This window comes from Trematomus bernacchii, unplaced genomic scaffold (assembly GCF_902827165.1).
Source record: "Trematomus bernacchii unplaced genomic scaffold, fTreBer1.1, whole genome shotgun sequence".
In the NCBI taxonomy this organism is placed as follows: Eukaryota; Metazoa; Chordata; class Actinopteri; order Perciformes; family Nototheniidae; genus Trematomus; species Trematomus bernacchii.
In genome coordinates this window covers 15,729,014-15,748,268 of record NW_022987739.1, presented here as the reverse complement: position 1 = coordinate 15,748,268, position 19,255 = coordinate 15,729,014, and the positions used below count along the sequence as shown (strand labels likewise).

The window sequence follows — 19,255 nt, the reverse complement described above, 5'->3', positions numbered from 1 at the left end:
GAGACACAGACACATCGCAAAAGATAAGAACTAAACACTGACGGAGAGATGATGGTGCTCACAGTGCAGCAATACATGTTTAAGTGATTAAGAGGTGGGAGTGTGCTTGTTTTCTTTACCTGTACATGAGATCTATCAGCATCTCAGGGTCCTCCTGGTGCTCCTTCATCTTCACGGTGTCGGACAGGATCATGTGCAGGTTGAACACAAGGTCCTGGACCTGGATTCAGATCATTAATAGAGATCTTGAGTTATTGCTACCACAAGTCAAAATCTGTTAATTTAGTATGAATACTAAGTTGTAAGTCAGTCTAGAGTTTTTTTTACACTGTGATGGACAGAAGCTAAAATGTATTTTATGGATAACTCAGTACCTGGTCTGGGAACGTGGTCTCTCTGAGCTCCAGGTCCTCCTCTGCGTAGGTGAGGATGGTCTTTAGAGAGCGACGCAGAAACTCCTCGTTAAAATTCTGAGACGTTCCCACCAGCGAAGAAAGGGACATGGTCACTTGCATCTTCACTCTGGCAAAGTTCTGAAAGTGCATTCACAAAGAGAAGAAAGGTTGAACAAGTCATATTTGTTGGTTCTTGTGTGACAGATATGGACTGAAAAGGAAGCGTTCTGCTGAGCAAATTTCACTTCTAGTCAAGAAATCATTTTCAGAAAGGTCTGTGTGTGAAAAGTGTGGTACAGACAATTGTATTTGAAACCATCACCAGCAGCTCTATGGAAGCTACACTTCAGGTTTTGTGGGTGGATGATGGGTTTAAACATTAAAAACCCCTCATCCCAGCTTTATGTTCGAATGTTCCAATCAAACTAATACCACAACATGTTGGTTTGTAAACCTTTAGTTTTTCAGTTGTACTTACGTTGCCAATCTCAAAGTTTTGCCTCATGAGGAGGTAGAGGGAGGCGCTGGCGTGGGCCCTGATGGTTCCAATGCTGCTGCTGCAGCTCCTTAACAACCGCAAACACAGGTCAGCACACTGCTCCGTCTCCTCCTCGAACAGCAGCTCAGGAAACTACACCGACAGACAGAAACACACACATATTGACACAATGCAAATGAAGTATGAAGTCCTGGAATCAATTGCAAGGAAGACCTGAAATGTATCACTTTAATTAAAGTCTTACCTTAGACACCAGCGCCCTCTGTGTGGCGAAACAATGCTGGAGGTAAAGGGCGCTCTGGTTGCAGGCCATGCTGTGGAGCAACACCTTCAGCACCCCCCCCAGGATACTCTCCTTAGACTCTGTCACTGATACCGTCTGAAGGGAAAGGGACACATTATAAGAGCATGGCAGGGTTTATGGATATACATTTTTAAACCACATGCATGAATCTATAAAGAAAGTCCTTTTCCCTTGCTTACCTGCACAACAATCTCCAAAGTATCAAGAATAATTAAGTTGGCTTCTGTTGCGAGGTTACCATCGATGAGTGCTTCATGCTCCAGCTCTGCTCTGGTCCTGCAGTCAACAGAACAGAAAACCCTGTCACAAAATGGTTCACACCTCCCAAATTGCGATGATAATGCTGTACAGCCTAACGTGAGGTTCCTGTCACGATATTCAAGCCCTAGTTCATAGTCTCTGTGTGGAATAAACAGATAATATGTGCCGAGTAGAGTACCAGCCTATATGCTTGTTTGCATTCAATTAAATATGATATCTTTAAACAAAAAAAGCTGCTTGTCTATCTATATTAAAATCAATCTTACACTGAAAGTGCAGACCTCAAACTATGCAAATGATCCACAGAAACAATGCATGCAGATCTATATGTAAACAGCTAGTGCAAACTGGTGACTTCAGAGGTTTGAAGTAGGACTGTCCCATAAATAAAATATTTGTCGAATAACACTCAGACATTTGGTCAATAATGATTAGTTTAGTTAATCAACAGATCTGTAGAACAAAGTTTTTCATCAACAAATCATGCAAAAGAACCACTTTTGATTTTACAATAGATTTGTTCATAAGTTTCCTTGAAAAAGAGTAATTCAATATGAACTTATCAACTAAAGTATTCTTAACTAAAGCCAAAACGGACAGCTAAGGAAACCATCCCTGGTCTACAGGTGGAACATTAAGGATAAATGCTGTGTATTTACCTGTCCTACATGTTTGAATATATGAAAATATATCAGGACTGGCTTTAAGTCGTAAAGCATTACAGTATTCATTACAAGAAGAGCTATTGCTACATTGTCCTTGCTTTTGGCTGCAGCACTACCCAGGGAGACACACGAGTCACAACCCAAAGCAAAGCACGCTGGTTAAAAAGCAAAACAGACTCACTGCAACCACTACCAACCCCGAGACAGACATGATTACCAGGAGAGAGGGAATGATGATGAGGGTCAGAACCATAAACAGGTGGTCTCTGTTGGTGTATTCATGTGCATGCGGGAAGAAATCAAAATGGAGTAGAAATGAATCATGATATTGGTCTATCAGGAGTGATCAGTTAAAAGCCAAGGAGGATCGAAAAGGGACAAGGAGGGTTAGATTCAGGGGGGAATCTGATCCAAATGGAATACATACATTTTGTGTCCACTGCAACCTCCCACAGGCATGTGAATACACCACGATTGAGTTACTGTACTTAAGCAGGGGGAATTTAAAGGAGCACACAGCAAATGTGGACCATACAATACCTGACTGATCTGTGACTCCTACATAAACACAGCAACGTGAGAGAACAAATGGAAATGAACAGAAAACAAAGATTGGAGCTGAATTTACAACAAGAAACAGAGTCGAATAAATAAAATACATATGAAATACGAAATAAAACAAGCATTGCACGAAGCAGTGTATCTTTTGTGCACGCAACACAGATATCTGCAGTTGCTGATGTTAAATTAAACATTAGGCAAAACAAATAATTCTGCTCTGTTACTATGCAAATCCAAAACTGGAAATAACCCAAAAACTATAAATTAACTTTGGCAGAAGTGGAGATCGTTTGTGATATTCTAATAAGAAGATTAAAGGATTGTTTTCAAACTTCAAGATGTATCTATCTGTAAGGCTTAACATGTATTAAAGGTGGAGATATAAGTGGGTATGGATATTATTATACTCAATCATAGTTTTGTGCAGCACAAAAACAGTATGCACTTAAAATACTGTGTTCCTTCAAAGAGCTGATTCTTTGAGGTTTATTATGTGACATATAGTTAGAATTCGGAAGGTGGATTTAGAGTTTGAAAAAGCGTACTTGTCCATCTTTTCGCTGTTTTGTCTCCAGTGGGTCATGTCCTTTCTCCATCGAAGGTTTTCCTGACTGCCAAAAGCACTGCCAGATGGACTTCGTTCTAAATGGAAGAGAAAATAATTTACTTTTGTATTAGTGGTGAAAGAAGGTATGTGTACACAGTGAAAGAAGGTATGTGTACACAGTGAAACGTGATTGACTTTGGTTGAAACTTTGTTTGATCTGCAGTGCTATTAAAGGTGGGGTAGGTAAGTTTGAGAAACCGGCTCGAGATCGCTAGAATTTGAAAATACACAACCGGAGAAAATCTGCCACTTCCTTACAGAGCCCCTCCTCCAACACACACGAACGCGCACATGACCAATGAGGGCACGAGATAAGTTTGTGCACAGATGGAAGGCTGACAGGCAGGTAGGCCATCCAGTTATTTTAGCCGGGCCGGCTCAGATGATTGGTCGTGCTTTTTACAGTACTACGGCTTCCACAGATGACATTTTTTTATGGATTTTTTGTCAAAGCACTTAAGATATTCATTGCTATCGGGATGTTAAGAGCATTCCATGGAATATAACAAAAAGTGTATCTCGAGCCGGTTTCTCAAACTTACCTACCCCACCTTTAAAGTGCACAGCAGTATGAGTGTGTGCAGTTTGGAAAGCAGGATATACTGTAGTTTAGGACTTCATGTGTTAGCATCATTTTGTTTAAAGGTCTCCTATTATACTATTTTTAGGCATATATTATAGGTCTCAGATATATAAAAAACATGTCTCTGAAGTGTTTTGCTCAAAATACCAAACAGATCACCCATTCTAGCCATGCCTCTATTTCAGCCCTGTTAGAGAAGTGCTGATTCTGGGTCCGCAGCTCTAGAGAGAGGAGAGCTCATGCAGGAGAATTCTACCCAGATACTCAGCTAAACGCCGTGATTAAAACGCCATATTATGTTCCAAACCACATCAAGGATTACTTCTCAAACAGTATGGAGCTCAAATGCTTTTTCTCTTGCGGGTTTATCACAAGGTGAGTACCTTTTATTTCCTGCTTTTTTACACATGCTCTCTCCAGTACAGCGTTAGCTCTGACTGTTAGCGATGCTTGCTAATGTAAACACAGACCATATTACTTCCAAAGCATGTCGCTTATTGTTTCTGATACAGCAACGTTTCTGATAGGGCTGTGGGCGTAAAGCCAGCCCACATTTCCGATACTACGTCATATCGGACGCAAATCTGGATCAGCTCTGTTGTACCCCCGTATTTAGAGATGTGGGTACGGAGGAAAAGAGAGAGGCTTTTATTTTCTGACACTTTGTGAGTCTCTTGACACACCGGCGGGGACACATATTTATGTATAAAAGACATAAAAAAGTGAATTTTGCATAATAGGGGACCTTTAACTCTGGCTTAATGTTTCATCTGTGTTTGCTTTCAAAGTATATAGATATAGTGTGTGAGCATTTGCTGAGATGTGTTAGCCCCACCTAGCTGTCCGCGGCTGCGTCGCACCATCTCCTGTCGGGCCCCGATGCTGCCCAAGATGGCCTCCTCCAGCTTGGCTTTCATGTCTTTAGACTTCTTAAAGGTCAGGCTGTTCATCCGCTCAAACGCCTTCTTCCCCTGCATGGTGAACACAACATGGGCCTTGTATCCATGAGGCAGAGGATGAGTGGACGGACAGAGAAACCAAAGCGGGGAAGTTATTTGCAGCACAGCACTCAGCAAGCAAGGCAGATTAGGAGCAAACAAGCAAATGTGCAAGCATCGACAAGCAGACAGCAAACAGAGCATAGCAGAAAAGTAAAACACACAGAAAGAAAGAAGATTTAGAAGATTTAGAGAATGTAAAACAAAATCTGGACAAATAAGTATGTATGTAAGACATTTTTTTTTTCTGTTTGACCCGTATTAACTTTTTGCTACAATTTCCCATTTGTTGTGATCACATGATGGCTGATATGAGTATACAGTTTAATTTATAAACCTCACTATCAGTCCAACTGGGAAAATAATATTTTGTGGGACATAAAACGTAGGAGAAGGTACACTCAAGAGATAATGGGTACCCAACCCTCTGTGTGCTCCTGGACAACCATGCAGTGGTTAGTCGGTGTGTTGATGTCACCTTGTACTCAAAGCAGGACACACACAGGTAGAGGAGGTCCAGCAGGCGGTTGAGCTGCGACACCGACAGGTCTGTGAACCACTTCTGTAACACCAGCTCGTCTGCGTTCTTCAACACCCACAGCAGACAGATGAGCAGACTGCGGCTCGACTCGGCCGAGAAGCTACCATGCGGACGACTCGCCTGGAGAAATGGACCATGGGAAATGAACAGGGAGGAAGGACAGAAAGAGGTATGATAACAAGACAAATGCCTCCAAATGTTGTAATGACGTACAGCAGTAGGACTGCTCCATAAATTGCAGATGAATGATACAAACATTAAAATACCTGCGAGTTGAGCAAGAAGCTGCTTGGTCGGGACATTGGGGTGGGAGTGGCGGTGCCTGCTATCGCCGCAGCGACCGTCTGGTTGATCAGGCTGTTAGCCTCTCCCTCTGCCTCTTCCCCACTGCTGCCCATCGCTGCCCCCTGGGGACAGCCCGGCCGACCCCACTGGTTATGGGACTCTAGTGAGACAAAAAGAAGAGAATAAAAAATACAATCATTAACAGGAATATAAAAATAAAAAAGGGGAATTGCTTTATCTAGAATGGAAAATTAATAAGGATGTTGAGACTTTGATAACATGGCATTTTTAGAAATAAATACTATTTAATAATTACTACTTGAAAAGATATCACAAAATAGGCCACATTTGATTCAGACTAGTGTTCATTTCGTTGACTAAAACTATGACGAAATATCTTCGTCAACAACCTTTTTTTCCATGACGAAAACGGCACCGACGGTAGTAAACAATAACTGTAACGAAATAATCATGCAATATCGTTGACGAAAAGTGACGAGACGAAAATGTAGTTTACTAAATAAAAACTATGCCAAAATCTCTCTTTACTTTCGTTGACGAAAAATTAGGAGACAAAATATTATCAAAGATAACGTTACATCTCTGATAGTCAGTTTTTCTCCCAGCAGTTCCATTTCCGGTGCTGCGGCTGGGCAGCAGCTGTGTGTCTGTGCTGCGCGCGGCGGCACATTTGAATTACACCGGGCAGCGGCACAATATGAACTGTCAGGAAGACTCGGGTCTAACTCATGGTCTAACTAACCTTATTTAACAGAAAATAAAATGGCAACAACAGGGCTTGGGAGCAGTGGTCGCACTCGCGTTAACCGAATACCCCCCCGTCAGCGCGAGTGAGTGATAAATTGTGCACTCGACGGGTAATAATGGATTATGACGGAAATGTTACGATCCTGTCCGTCAAAATGACTGACAACGAAAAAGTCTAAAGCCACCACTGCTTGGGAGAAAGAAACAATGTGATATTTGGGCCCATTTTCGCTACAATGAGGCGGAGAAAAAAAGCGAATGCATTGTTTTATCAGAAGGGAAGCAATGTGGCCATAACACAGCTGGTAAAAACACCACAAACCTGACCAGATACTCTCTGCAAAGCTGCATTCTTAATCATTCAACATGTGTTTTTCATCAAATAAGGACAAGATATAATCTTATTGTGAAATAAGTTTGACTAAAATGACAAATTATTGATTTTGGCTAGACTAGTTTGACTGAAATGTTCTATATAATCTGATGACTAAAAAAGACTCAACAGTTTTCATTGACAAAAAGTAGACTAAAATAATTAGTTTTCTTTGACTAAAATAAGACTAAAATGCTCAGACTTTTAGTCGACTAAAACTTGACTAAATAAAAACAGGATGAAGGTGACTAAATATGACTAAAACTAAAAAGGAAATTTAACACAGGACTAAGACTAAAACTAAATAAAAAAATAGCTGACGAAATTAACACTAATTCAGACCAAGCTTTATAACGTGAGCCAACCTCAGGAACTACTGCGATTATTCAAACATTTATCACTGAGTCATTTTAAAACCAGATCCTGGTCTAGATGAGTCTCATTCTCTAAGGAAGCGGTGGGGGTGGGGGAGGTCAAATAGGGATGAACTGAGGCAAGAGATCAGCCAGTTCATTATGTTTTTTTGTGCAACATTCTTTGCAGGTCAAATGATAACCTCCAGAGTTCCAGAGTATAAAGCTACTGTAGGTCACATTGTAACGTTGCAGAGGCGTGTGTTTGAATACCTCAGGTTACTTGGCATTTTGCCACATTATGTCGTAACAGGGGTCTTTGCTGGCTCAATGTAATGCTGAGGAGGTACGCTCGTGCTCAAGTGCACACACATCCATGTCTATGCCCTGCACCCAGTGTGATAAATGCTCTGAAGTGGCCAAATTGTTGCCAAATGGTTTCAGGGACAGTCAGTAAATATTCATCTGTGATTTTCTAAAGTGGTTTAGGTCATAATTGTTCTTCACTTGTATTAAAGTAGAACATGAGATGACATGGTAAAGCAGTGTGTGGAACTGAGAATACCACACATACTGATATTCTAAAAACATGCAATCCATGCATATCCACGCAAATGTGTGTTTTTTGAAGGATTGAATAATATATTTAATAATCTCCCTTTCGCGTAGTTTGAAGAACACTTTTAAAACACAGACCCGCCTTTTAAAGAATGAATTATATAAAGTGTGTTGTAATGTAACTAATATCATCTTTTACCTGTAAAGTCATGGAGCTGTGGTAGTGTTTCCATGACGATGCCAATGAGAGGCAGGTACAGCATGGCGACTCGGGCCTTGACCTCGGGATCAGCGTAGCGAGGGTCAGAGTCGTGGCTGGACAGGAGGTTATGGACCACACTCACCACTTTCTTATGAAGGCCGAACATGCTACAGTGCAAACAAGAAAAAAACTGAATTTAATTTCACGTGAGAAAAGCACATTGGGTGGGAGAACAAGGGAAGCAACTCACGTTAAGACAAACGTGCACAACCTTAACTCACTCACATGAATGCATGTCAGCAAGCATACAGACTTATCTCTCACCAACAGACACAGAGACTATAACCTGATTATAGCACTTTTGATTCTCTACAATACATGATAGTTTATTGGGTACATACACCCACACCCAAATACAAACCACCACACATACAATCACCTTGTATGTGACATGATGATGTGAAGAAACTCAACCATTTTGACCCTTCAAGTTGCTCTCACTCATACAAAGACCTTTTCTTTAGTATAAATCTTAAGCATACTAACCCTTCATTTTCTGGGTCGAGTATTACGGACAGTTCAGACAGAACCAGTCCAGCCAGAAAGTGTTGCTCTCTGAAGGGAACAGACAGCTCAAACATGTTGGCTATCTTCTGGTCCTGGACATTTGTGGAGAACCCAGAGCTCTATGGGAAAGAAGGGAGAACAGAACATCCAAACAAGTTAGACCATTAATAATTTAGGAATTCAAATGCATCAATAACACAACAAAATTATATAAATGTTATTGTAGGACAGTCTTACAATCTACTTTTGCTGCTCATCCTTTTTACGCTGCCAAATTTGCAAGAAGTTAGTATAGGTGCACGCATGATCATCTAACTTTAAATTCCTTTAAATAAGTTTGCATAATTTCCCCTGCACATCCCCACTTGTTGTCTGACCTGTGAAGTTGCTGAAGACACGGAGGGGGAAGGCGAGGCGGGGGGGGTGAGCAGGCTGCAGGGCAGGTTGAGGGTGACGTAGTGTTCGTGGCTGCACACTATTCTCAAAAAGTCAAGCCTCAAAGACTCTAGGGTTGGGTTCTGCAGAGCGTAAAGCTTTGTGGAAACCTGGAGGAAGGAAACGGGACACAATCATTTATGGTTTTAGAGAAAATACATAATTCGGACTGAATACTGTTAAAAGAACTGAAATCCTGGAGAGGAAAGTTGTTGGAATATTCTAAGGTCATGAAGAAACCTGAAATGCTGTGTTAATATATCTTGAGTTGCCAGAATGTAGTAAAACTGGGACGATATCTGGCAGTAGCTTCTTTGATTAACAATGGGGAGACATCCAAATTCATTTGTTAAGTTAATAATTCTGTCAAGTTTTGGCTAAGCGTTGCTCTGATTTCATTAACACTTATCCTTATAAATTGTTATTATTTGCATAAAAACACTTAACAAGAAATGTGTAACATCTTTGCGATGTGGCATGTACCTGTTTCCAGTATGCTCTGATTAAGGTGAAGACAAAGCCTCGGTCCATGACTGAGAGCAAATCGTTGAGGAAGAAGGCCAGACTGGTGTTAAGTCTCTCCACCATCTCTAGGTCCTGATTGGATGAGACACACATGACTTAAAAAGTTGACAGTTAGAGCAAGATGTTAGAGTCACCTAACCAGGCAAAAGGATGATATGGAACATCCCTTGTAGTCACATTGCAAAACCCACATCAAGTGTTAAATTAGCTGGTTCGCTAGATTATTGTATAACACCACATTCCTTCTACTGTATGTGCTCTACAGCAATGGTATTTAACAGATTGCATGCCCACCAGGAGGTCCTTATATTCTCACGTAATTCTCACCAGGCTGTTACTAACCTTCTGGAAGCGAGACACGATGTCCCCGGCAATGGTGCTGACCAGAGCTGTAATGTCATCCATGAAGCGCTCTGGGAAACGGTTCTTCCTGGGTGACTCCAAGCGCTCCGTGAAGTAGAGGTGGTGGATAATGCTCTTCACCTGTGGTACAAGGCAAGACATGTTGTCATGGGAAAATACTGTACTGTGTTGACTATTAATAGAATACATATAAGTCACAGCTGTTTATAGGTTTAATGACAGGGTTTTTTTCTTACCATGAGTTCAAAGAAAAACCAGGCCTGTTGCAGAGCCCCCTCCCTGACGCTCCCACTGCTCACTACCCACTGCAGCGCCAACTCCTCATGGAAGAGCTGAGGAGAACAGGAAAGTAGAAAAGAAGTGGAGATGGAGGGAAAGAGAGGGAGAAGCAACGGAGCCAGACAGAGAGAATGTGAGGCAACAGGAGAAGTATCACCGTTGATATTACATTTTAATATACCTCCATGCTGTGAATAGATTATTCAGTAAATCTACTGTTAACTGAACTTCAAAATGTACAAACTTAAAAGGGGATGTAACATGGAATAAAAGTTTAGCAGGTTTAGTCAACAGGGATTAGCAATGCTAACATTCTTTATATGAAAGAATATGAGTCCAGAAAAGCTGCTGCGCTCCCAACACTGAAAATTAACTGAATTACAGAGGGAGGTTAAACCAAAATATACATATACTACATTACGGGGTTACCAACTCCAAACACTCTAAACAAAGTCATTAAAAGTAAAAATATCCTTTAATATAATTTACAGTTAGATTCAACAACCTTTATTTTATGAAATGATGAAAAATTCCCTCTTTTCAACATGCAAATTAGAGTCTTTCATAAAGTTACTTCCGGATAATCGTATAAATGGCTGAGGTATTACAAATGTGCACATGGAGATAAGAATGTATTATTTTTCATTTCTTTAAAGAATTATGCATGACCTTATTTGAGTGTGTGTTTTATGCAGAACACAGTCTGGCTAGCATATTGACTGTCTATTGAATCTGGCAAGTCTCCGTAATCGTGTCGACATATTATAGAGATTAGAAAGGGGCCAGACATGAAGGATAACCCAATTTATTATCTTTAAAATACTTTAGGTGCCGCCTACAAAAATCGTTTCTGGGCATTTTCTATATTCACTAGTAGCATAAGTTCTACTTTAAAGTAGTAAGTGCTGAGAACTGAGTATTGCTCAGTTTTATCTACGAAGCAGACCCAAAATGGTAACTAGTAAATAGATGTTTTTATGTGTTTGTTTGTTTTTTGTTCTTTATCATTAGTTAGGGAAATGTTTCACCAAACTTGCATGTGTTTATGACTCTATTGCAGGGTCATAGTAAACCGATGGAAGTGGTACTTAGAAAACAAGCCTAACCATATGCATTTAATGCATGATGAGTAGTGAGCAGCAAAGGGCTGCACGATATAATGTTTTTCTATAATTAAGGTTAAACTTGTGATATTTATTTTTTTATCTTATTTGTATAACACTCAGAGATTTTTTTTAAAGAGTATCCGTAAAAGGCTGCAGCTTAAAATGTAAATCACCATTCTTTTTGGTTTATTTAACAAATAATTTGTTGTATTTTAACATTATTACTTATTTTTCCTCATATTGTGCAGCCCTATGAAAGGACGATTAAAGGAGACTTCCCAGACTAAGTTAGCCAGACTAGGTCAGCCAGAATACAAACATTCATGTCACTTAAAAAAAACTCCTTGAAACATTCAGAACGAGAGGCAGATCATAGACATTCCGCATTCAACAAACTCCACAACCACCAAATACAACATCAACCAAATCGAGAAGCACACATCCACAGACAAGACAGGTGAGGAGGCGAATAAAGAGGTGGGCGGGCTTGGTTCCTCCCCCAGTGCAGTGGCTCTACCTTTTTTGTGGGCAACCGTCCTGTTAAAGTTTGCAAGAAACTGGTGCTCTCAGTGTGCGAAGACATGCGATTGCCACTGCGCTCCATGGCCTATGGGTGGGATGAATGGAACGGTGACAACAAGGTTAGTGGAGGAGCAACGGGAGCGTGGGGTTGCACCTTATTCCTCAGCACACAGGGAAAACGTGTCCGCTGGGTCACAGGCACCCCCACACACACACATGCACACTACATTTTTGTGATCTCTTGCACACACATCAAGACACAGAACTATTGGACAAAGGACAGGGCGAACACAATTAAAACTGTTGTTCCCATGATCTAAAACAGTCACATACATCTGTAGTTTGAGTGCCTTAAAGAATCAGAATCAGAATCAAGCTTATTGCCAGGTACGTTTACACATACAGGGAATTTGCTTTGGTATCTGGATGTGCGAACATAAACAATCTAAAGAAATAAGTTGCAAAGTAGGTAATAACAAATATAAAATAACTATATAAGGATAATAACAAATAAAACAATTTAGCATTAAAAGTATTTAATTTATTATTTATTTACACCAAATTTAATATATATGTTCTCAAAAGGAGGGATGCAAAATGGGTGCGATATCAAGTTAAGTTGGCATTAGTAAAAAAACGTAGCAAAGGTTTTATTAATGGTGGGTAGACTAACCCAGGTTAAATGTGGATTATGCCATGCTCTGTTAATGTTGGCACAATACATTATAAGCTGGAATCTAGCAGTGATTTTATGAATATCATTTGCAGAATTATTTTCCCTTCTGTTTTCTTGATATTCATAACATCCAGCGTTTGAGTTGGTGATTAACAAATGCTTATATCAGGAAGACCTAAAATGGCAGAGGACATTACATCACATGTTCAGACGGAATGAGAAGCTGAGCTTGCACACGTAGACAGACACACACTCACACTCACAGATATACCATGCTCTGGTGACAGAGTGAACGCTAGGTAGGGTTAGTAGGAAGTCATGCATGGTTATTAGCTGGTGTGGAGAGTGAATAATGGTGGTGGAAACAGAAAGAAGAAAAGAGAATGAGAGATGAAACAAAATGGTCGCAGAATAAATACTCTGTGGATGAGGATGATTTCTAACACTACTCTTTTTCTCTACCATTTTTTTGTGAAATATATATACGTGCATAAAAAGATCATAGTATAGAAAGAGAGTAAACATTGCTCAAGAAATAGCTGCCAAGAAAAACTATGGTAAAACGGCACTGATATCTTTCGATTTAGACTATGTTATCTTTTCATGAAAGTACTGAGAAAAAGGGAGGTGTTACAGTACATGTGATACGTAATAATGGATGAGTTATGGCGTGAGGGACAATGGGTCATGGAGGCGGCTGTGATCCCATCAATGGGTTAACGGGAGGATTGTGAGTAAAAGTCTAGCAGGATACTGTAATATTCAGAAGTTTTGGTTTTGTATGTCTTTGTGTTACAGTTATATATGGTTTGTAGAAAGTGAGCACGAATTGGTTGATTATCATAGTAGTTACGCTAATAAAAACCTCAGGAAGTAGCTCCACTAGAGTCTATAAATTAAAGATCACAAAACCAAAAGACATTTCAACCGTAAAAAATTCATTAAGGATATGTATTGCCCCTGAAACTCCCCTTTCTTTTTTAGTAACTATGGTTGTGTTCATAAATAAACCAAAACTCTGAATATCCCAGTATCCCTTCAAGGTGAGCTGTTTTTATAGAGAGGTAAAGTGGAGGACGGGGCATTCATAAAACCACCTGCATGGTTTCTGGAGCGGACCCAGGGCTGGATCCCCAGGGGTCACTCTTACAGCCCATGGTGTGCACCCAGGAGTTGGAGCGGTCTAAGCCCTAGACGTGCCAAGGTTAAAGGACACAAGGCAGGCAGGAAGCAAGGGAACGAGCGAGCAGCACGGGGGAAGGAGGAGGGAAGGAACAGTGACAGGTTAAAGAGGTTCAGAGGTCAGGACTGCTGGAAGATGCAAAGGGCCTTTAACAGGTTAGCTGTCAGTACATTCAAAATCCAAATCATCACCACAGAGGAGCAAAGCAAACGTTCTCTCTCTCCCTTTCTCTCTCTGTGTAAGACAAAACTCCCCCTCCCTCAGAGACAAGAGAAGAAAGGTTTAGTTAAGTATTAGCAGAAAGGGAACATTCACCAAACAAGGGGCTGCATTCAAACACTGTTTGGGTACTTTGGGTTAAACAAAACTGTGTTTGAAGAGGGAAATCACAAATTACAAACAAGACCAAATAAATGACAACACATAAATAAATTCAATCTAAAGAAACAAAACCATTAGAGACTGACAAGGCTATGCTATGCTTTATGACTATTGAAACAATGGCCTATTGTATCTCCCTGACAGCATCTGCTTTCTTATGTGTAAACTAAACGACTTTAATGCCTTTCACAACCTGCACAAAGACGACACTGAGCACTGTGTGTGCATGTGTATGTATACATGTGTGTGCCTCAGGTTGCTGTTACAGCGGTTAGAAAGATAAGATGTCCCATCTTTTGTTTACGCGTAGGCTTTACAGTTTACATGTGATAAAACGGCCCCCTGGGTCACTGTGCACTGTGAATTACCTCACTCTACATGAGCATGTCTTCAATACAACACAGATCAATGAGAATATATCAATATTTAACTCTGATATCCATGTGGACAAGCCAAATATTGCAATAGGGCTTCGTGCCAAGACAGTCCATATTTGTGTAAATGTGTAACATTTTGAGCCTCTATTTAATGCCTCAGCAGAAAAGCAACTGAACTCTAAAGCACTTTAAGTTATAGACCTTACCTTGCTGCCAATGATTGAGCGGACCTCATCGTCAGGAGAGGTGGGTGTACCGGAGATGTCAGGGTTACTGTTGCTAAGGCTACGGGAGCGGTTAAGGTTAAGGCTGGCTGGTCGAACAGCTGAGCGAGCCATGGTGGCATAGTGCATCGAACCTCCCAACCCTCCTGGCCCTGAGACAACACACAGAAGGAGGAGAATGGAACAACTGCGAAAAACGTCTTCTTCTACCAAGTGGGTCCAAAGACCTGATAGTTGCATGTTCACACTTCTCCCAATGCACACAAACCCTGCCCCTAGTCATAAGGCCTTGCATGTTGTGAAGACACAAGAAAGAAGCTCCAAAAACATATATTTTCATAAATAATAACAGTTCTATGGATCATCATGGACTAAATCATCAATCATATGAAATCAAGCACAACATGTCAAATTATCTACCAACATGGAATAATACCTGAGGAACTGAATGTTATGTTCATTTTAGAGGGAAGACTAACTGCACACAGGTTAAAATGTCAGGTTTCGGGCCATATCTACCTGTTACAGATGAGTTGGGGTCTGTGTGGAGCATGCAGAAGAACAAAAGTAAAAAAATCAAAAATCAAAAATCAAAAAGAAATAGAAGAAGAAAAATGATGGCAGAAAGGAAAATAATAAGACACCCAGTGAAGGCGATTGGGGCGATTGGGAGTTGAATGAAGTTAACTTAAAAGGGGAAAACAGAATACAGATAAAGAAAAGTGTGAAGGGGTTTACTGCATCGACAGTTAAATACCTGGAGAGGGTGAGTTGGGGTCAGTGCTGGGCAACCGGAAGACGTAGTGGATGTAAGAGGACAGCAGGCCGTTGCGACCATGCATGTCCTGGCTGGTGTCCAAGTATTTATGAAGCCGGTTCACTATGGAAGCCATGACCTCGAAGGATGCCTGGCCCATATTCACTGAACACACACAAATACACAGGGACATATATTCAAAAAGGCAGATATGGACAAATACATTATGGGGCATATTATGACCGCCATCAAATATACAGCTCATATTGTGTAACTTTGTCATTTTTAGTTCAGTGTAAAACGATATCATACCGATCTGCCCAGCAATGACTGGTGGGCGCACTATGAGCAGCACCAACTTGTCGAGCAGGAGGTGGAGGAATCGAACCACTGGCTCCAGCTGGGAAGAGTTGAGCGCAGCAAGGCTGGACTTGAGCTCGGCCTCAAGGTTGTTTTCCATGATACGCATGTCTCCTATCCTGACTGGGAACGTGTGCTCGTCCAGGGCATGTACCAAGGCAAAGAACTTATCCAGGTACTGGTCCTGGAGGGGGAGAATGGGGGTACAAGGAGAAGAAAGAGAGAAAATGGTTGGCAAAACAAATGCAGGAAAGGGCATATAAACAGCCACAGATGGTAACAGAACAGAAGAGAAGATGTATTCAAAGAAAATAAGGCAAAAACAAAAAGCTTAGAGGAATAATATATTGCAGTGTTAAAGGTAAAGAAAAAACGGGGGGAAGGAAGTCGACAAACAAAAGTAAGCTTGGATCTACTCGTCTGTAAGTTGGCTCACCAAGTTGAAACCACAAAACGAACGTTACTACAAGAACACAGGAGAATCCAGCAGGTCTGCGCCAGGAGCAGTGATTTATGAGCACATTAGTCCCAGTTAGGCTCCTAGGGACCACAGTCAAGCCCTCCACACCCCAGCCGACACAGCGATGGAGTAGAGCTCAGTAAATTACTGCAGAGACGAGCTTCAACCACTAATGAACTGGTGCTGTGGAGGAATTACTGTCTAAATGTGAGAACACTGTGTATTTCTTTCTTTATTAAAATATTACCTTTGAAATGATAACCTGTGTGTAAGGCTTAGGAAAAGTTTTCTACAGCAACTGATATTTTAATATACACAGCTCTTCTTCATCAGTTAAGGTAATAGGAGAAGAAGGTTCATTCCAAAATCCTGAAAAGCACGATAAGTAAAACTAATGCATACAGTATTGTTACCTGTGTGTGGATGGATGAAACAGACACCACTTCCACATTAAAAACTCCTCGATGGTTGTCCACCCACTTCATCCCTGGGAGAGCAACCTGAAGAACAAGAATATCAGAGTCAATCTGAGCTGCATTGGCAAAAGGAGCATTTTACAAGTAGCGAAAATTGACAATAAGTAACTTTGGGTAGAAGGTTCAAATGTAGCTTGAATCAAAAAGGTTTAAAGGCTGGGGCATTTCAAAGGCTTTTTATTCCCCTCAATCTTTTTTATATTACAAAGCTTACTCTAAAACACAGACATCATGCACACCAATTCTTTAACATGCACTAAAAAGAACTGAGGATATGTGAAGACTAAAAACTTTTCTTGTTGACGCTGCATTTGGATGAGTTGTTCACATTTTAACTGCAGTATGACTTTTTATCCATGTATTTTATACTTGTTGTATTGATTTAATTATCTTTGCTCTTTAAATGCTTGTTTTTAAAATGCCTTTTTATAATGTGCTTCATCTGTATATTGTTCTTAAATGTCTTTTATCTTATTTTGTAAAGCACTTTGGGTTGCCCTGTGCGGAAAGGTGCTCTATGAATAAACTTGCCTTGCCTTAAGCAAAAACTGCAAACTTCAAAAAACATTATGGCTGCCCGTTTCAAATACATCTTTTTAAATTCATACTTTCTTTACAGACTTCTATAAATGGCCCAATACTGTCAAAACGGTCTTACATCTGGTGAGAGAACAGAGTAGGATTGTGGTGGTTTCTCTAGAGACACGGGCAGACAGAAATGGCCCGTCCGCAGACGCCCGTTCTGCAGCATGGGGATCCACTACAGAGAGAGGGAGACACAAATCAAATCAAAAGAGAACACAGGATGTTTTTACTTTTTAATTTAGTACAGATTTTGAATTGCATATTTCTCTAAAGGACAAGTAGAGCGTGTGCGCTTGGTAATAAACATGATTCCGTTTCAATGCCCGCAGGAACATTGCAGTAGTGAAAGTGCAAATAGTCTGTTACCCACCGTGTATCCCACAGGGGTCTCCAGTGGTGTGTTCTGCTTCTGCTGGCAGCTGATGTGGTAAAAGGTGAAGAGAATGTGGTGGTGGTCCGACAGGGAGGCAGGCAGCTTGATCTTGATCTCATCATGAAAGTCAGGGGATCTGTTTACAACAATTAACATTTTGTTTTAAATATTCGACAGCAGCGTTGATGGCCACCTTATGATTATTATATGAATATATTAATCCACTGGCTGCCAATACATTTTAGGATTCATTTCAAAATCCTTTTATTTACTTTTAAATCCCTAAATGGCATGACCCCACCATATCTTTCTGAGCTGCTACACCCTTACACGCCCAACCGCCCTCTCAGGTCAGCAGATCAACTGCTCCTGAATGTGCCCAGAACCAGGTCTAAGCTCAGAGGGGGCCGTTGCTTCTCTGTAGCGGCTCCCACACTGTGGAACGATCTCCCCATGCATATCAGACAGGCCTCCACACTGCCTTTTTTAAAATTGCTTTTTAAAACCCACCTCTTCTCCTTAGCGTATTAATTATCTTTTAGAGCGTTGCTTTTATTGCTTTTAAATTGTCTATTGTTTTTACTTGTACTTGTTTTATGGTGTGTGAGCTGTGTTGTGTTATTTTTTGTATGTTTTGTTTTGTTTATTTGACTGTACAGCACTTTGGTCTGGAGGTTTAAAGTGCTCTATAAATAAAGCTGTATTGTATTGTATTGTATATTAGGAATGGCAACCAATTAAAAAAGATTTGTTTTGGAACAACGTAGAAAGGTCAGACCATCGTTTATGCTGCCACGTCAAAAGCATTCCACTTAAGCCTTCCTGTTAGCTCTGTCAGCAATGTGGCTGTTGTTTGCCCTGTTGTTGTTGTTGTTATTGTTGTTGTTGTTAGCACCGTTAACTGCTAGCCACCACCATTTGAAATGTATGCACATTCATTAAGATCTCCATATATTCTATTTCCTGCTGAGTCTATGAATAACTTGGGAATCTGTGTCACAAGACATGACAGGAGTTCATAGTGGAAGTCAGGGGACCATTACAGAGAGAAACTACATAACACACACAGGAGGAAACTTTGTCTGTAGAACAGCGCAGAGAAATAAACAGCAGGTCTATCAACACACCCACCAGGATTGTCTTAAGGCTTAACATGACTAAAACTGGAACAGAAGTGCTCTAATTTGGATGGACAGAAGAAGAAAAGCCCTCAAAGAAGAATAGCACTAGGAGCAATATTTATCGCAGGGGTAAAGCTAATGCGATACTGGCTGACTAAATGACTCCAAAGCCAAAAGCAGATACAAGCAATATGGTGGAAGCTTTCCAGATTATAAAACACTTCTTATAAAAAAAGATTTGTTTTCTTTTCCTGTCATTCCCTTTCTCAATTTTTTACTTTAAGAGTTCTGACAAAATAAATATTGTGCTGCTTCAGAGTGAAATGCTGACTGTAATTGACCATTACCTTTTTAAGGGTTGAATTAAGTCCTGACGCATGTTTGACCTGGTCACACTTGTACATTGTTCACAGGTTGATTAATTTTCGCCTTGAAGGTGTGACCCCCAGGTGACAAATGACAAAATGGCTGTATGTCGTAAAAACACCAGATAGTGGTGATAAAATATTAGAGACCCATGAGCTCTTAGAGA

General features: G+C 40.6%; 1 protein-coding gene across 10 annotated transcripts in view; it reads right to left on the bottom strand.

Annotated features, from left to right (window-relative positions):
- Positions 1–19,255, bottom strand: part of dock7 (dedicator of cytokinesis 7) — a 50,146-nt gene that overhangs the window by 12,241 nt on the left and 18,650 nt on the right. For 4 of the 10 annotated variants that reach the window (XM_034146463.1, XM_034146464.1, XM_034146466.1 and 1 more), the window contains 22 exons: positions 17,600–17,738; positions 17,303–17,404; positions 16,582–16,668; positions 15,661–15,892; positions 15,349–15,513; positions 14,574–14,743; positions 11,746–11,835; positions 10,080–10,175; positions 9,823–9,963; positions 9,439–9,552; positions 8,898–9,065; positions 8,500–8,639; positions 7,951–8,120; positions 5,681–5,859; positions 5,352–5,534; positions 4,711–4,846; positions 3,231–3,327; positions 1,378–1,474; positions 1,139–1,273; positions 874–1,026; positions 375–533; positions 120–220 (listed from right to left, as the gene is read on the bottom strand). In XM_034146463.1, coding sequence (XP_034002354.1) covers positions 120–220; positions 375–533; positions 874–1,026; positions 1,139–1,273; positions 1,378–1,474; positions 3,231–3,327; positions 4,711–4,846; positions 5,352–5,534; positions 5,681–5,859; positions 7,951–8,120; positions 8,500–8,639; positions 8,898–9,065; positions 9,439–9,552; positions 9,823–9,963; positions 10,080–10,175; positions 11,746–11,835; positions 14,574–14,743; positions 15,349–15,513; positions 15,661–15,892; positions 16,582–16,668; positions 17,303–17,404; positions 17,600–17,738 — 3,054 coding nt within the window. Of the gene's footprint in view, positions 1–119; positions 221–374; positions 534–873; positions 1,027–1,138; positions 1,274–1,377; positions 1,475–2,664; positions 2,683–3,230; positions 3,328–4,710; positions 4,871–5,351; positions 5,535–5,680; positions 5,860–7,950; positions 8,121–8,499; positions 8,640–8,897; positions 9,066–9,438; positions 9,553–9,822; positions 9,964–10,079; positions 10,176–11,745; positions 11,836–13,523; positions 13,617–14,573; positions 14,744–15,348; positions 15,514–15,660; positions 15,893–16,581; positions 16,669–17,302; positions 17,405–17,599; positions 17,739–19,255 lie in introns of all 10 variants that reach the window. The other 6 variants (XM_034146461.1, XM_034146465.1, XM_034146457.1 and 3 more) reach the window with 5 other exon arrangements.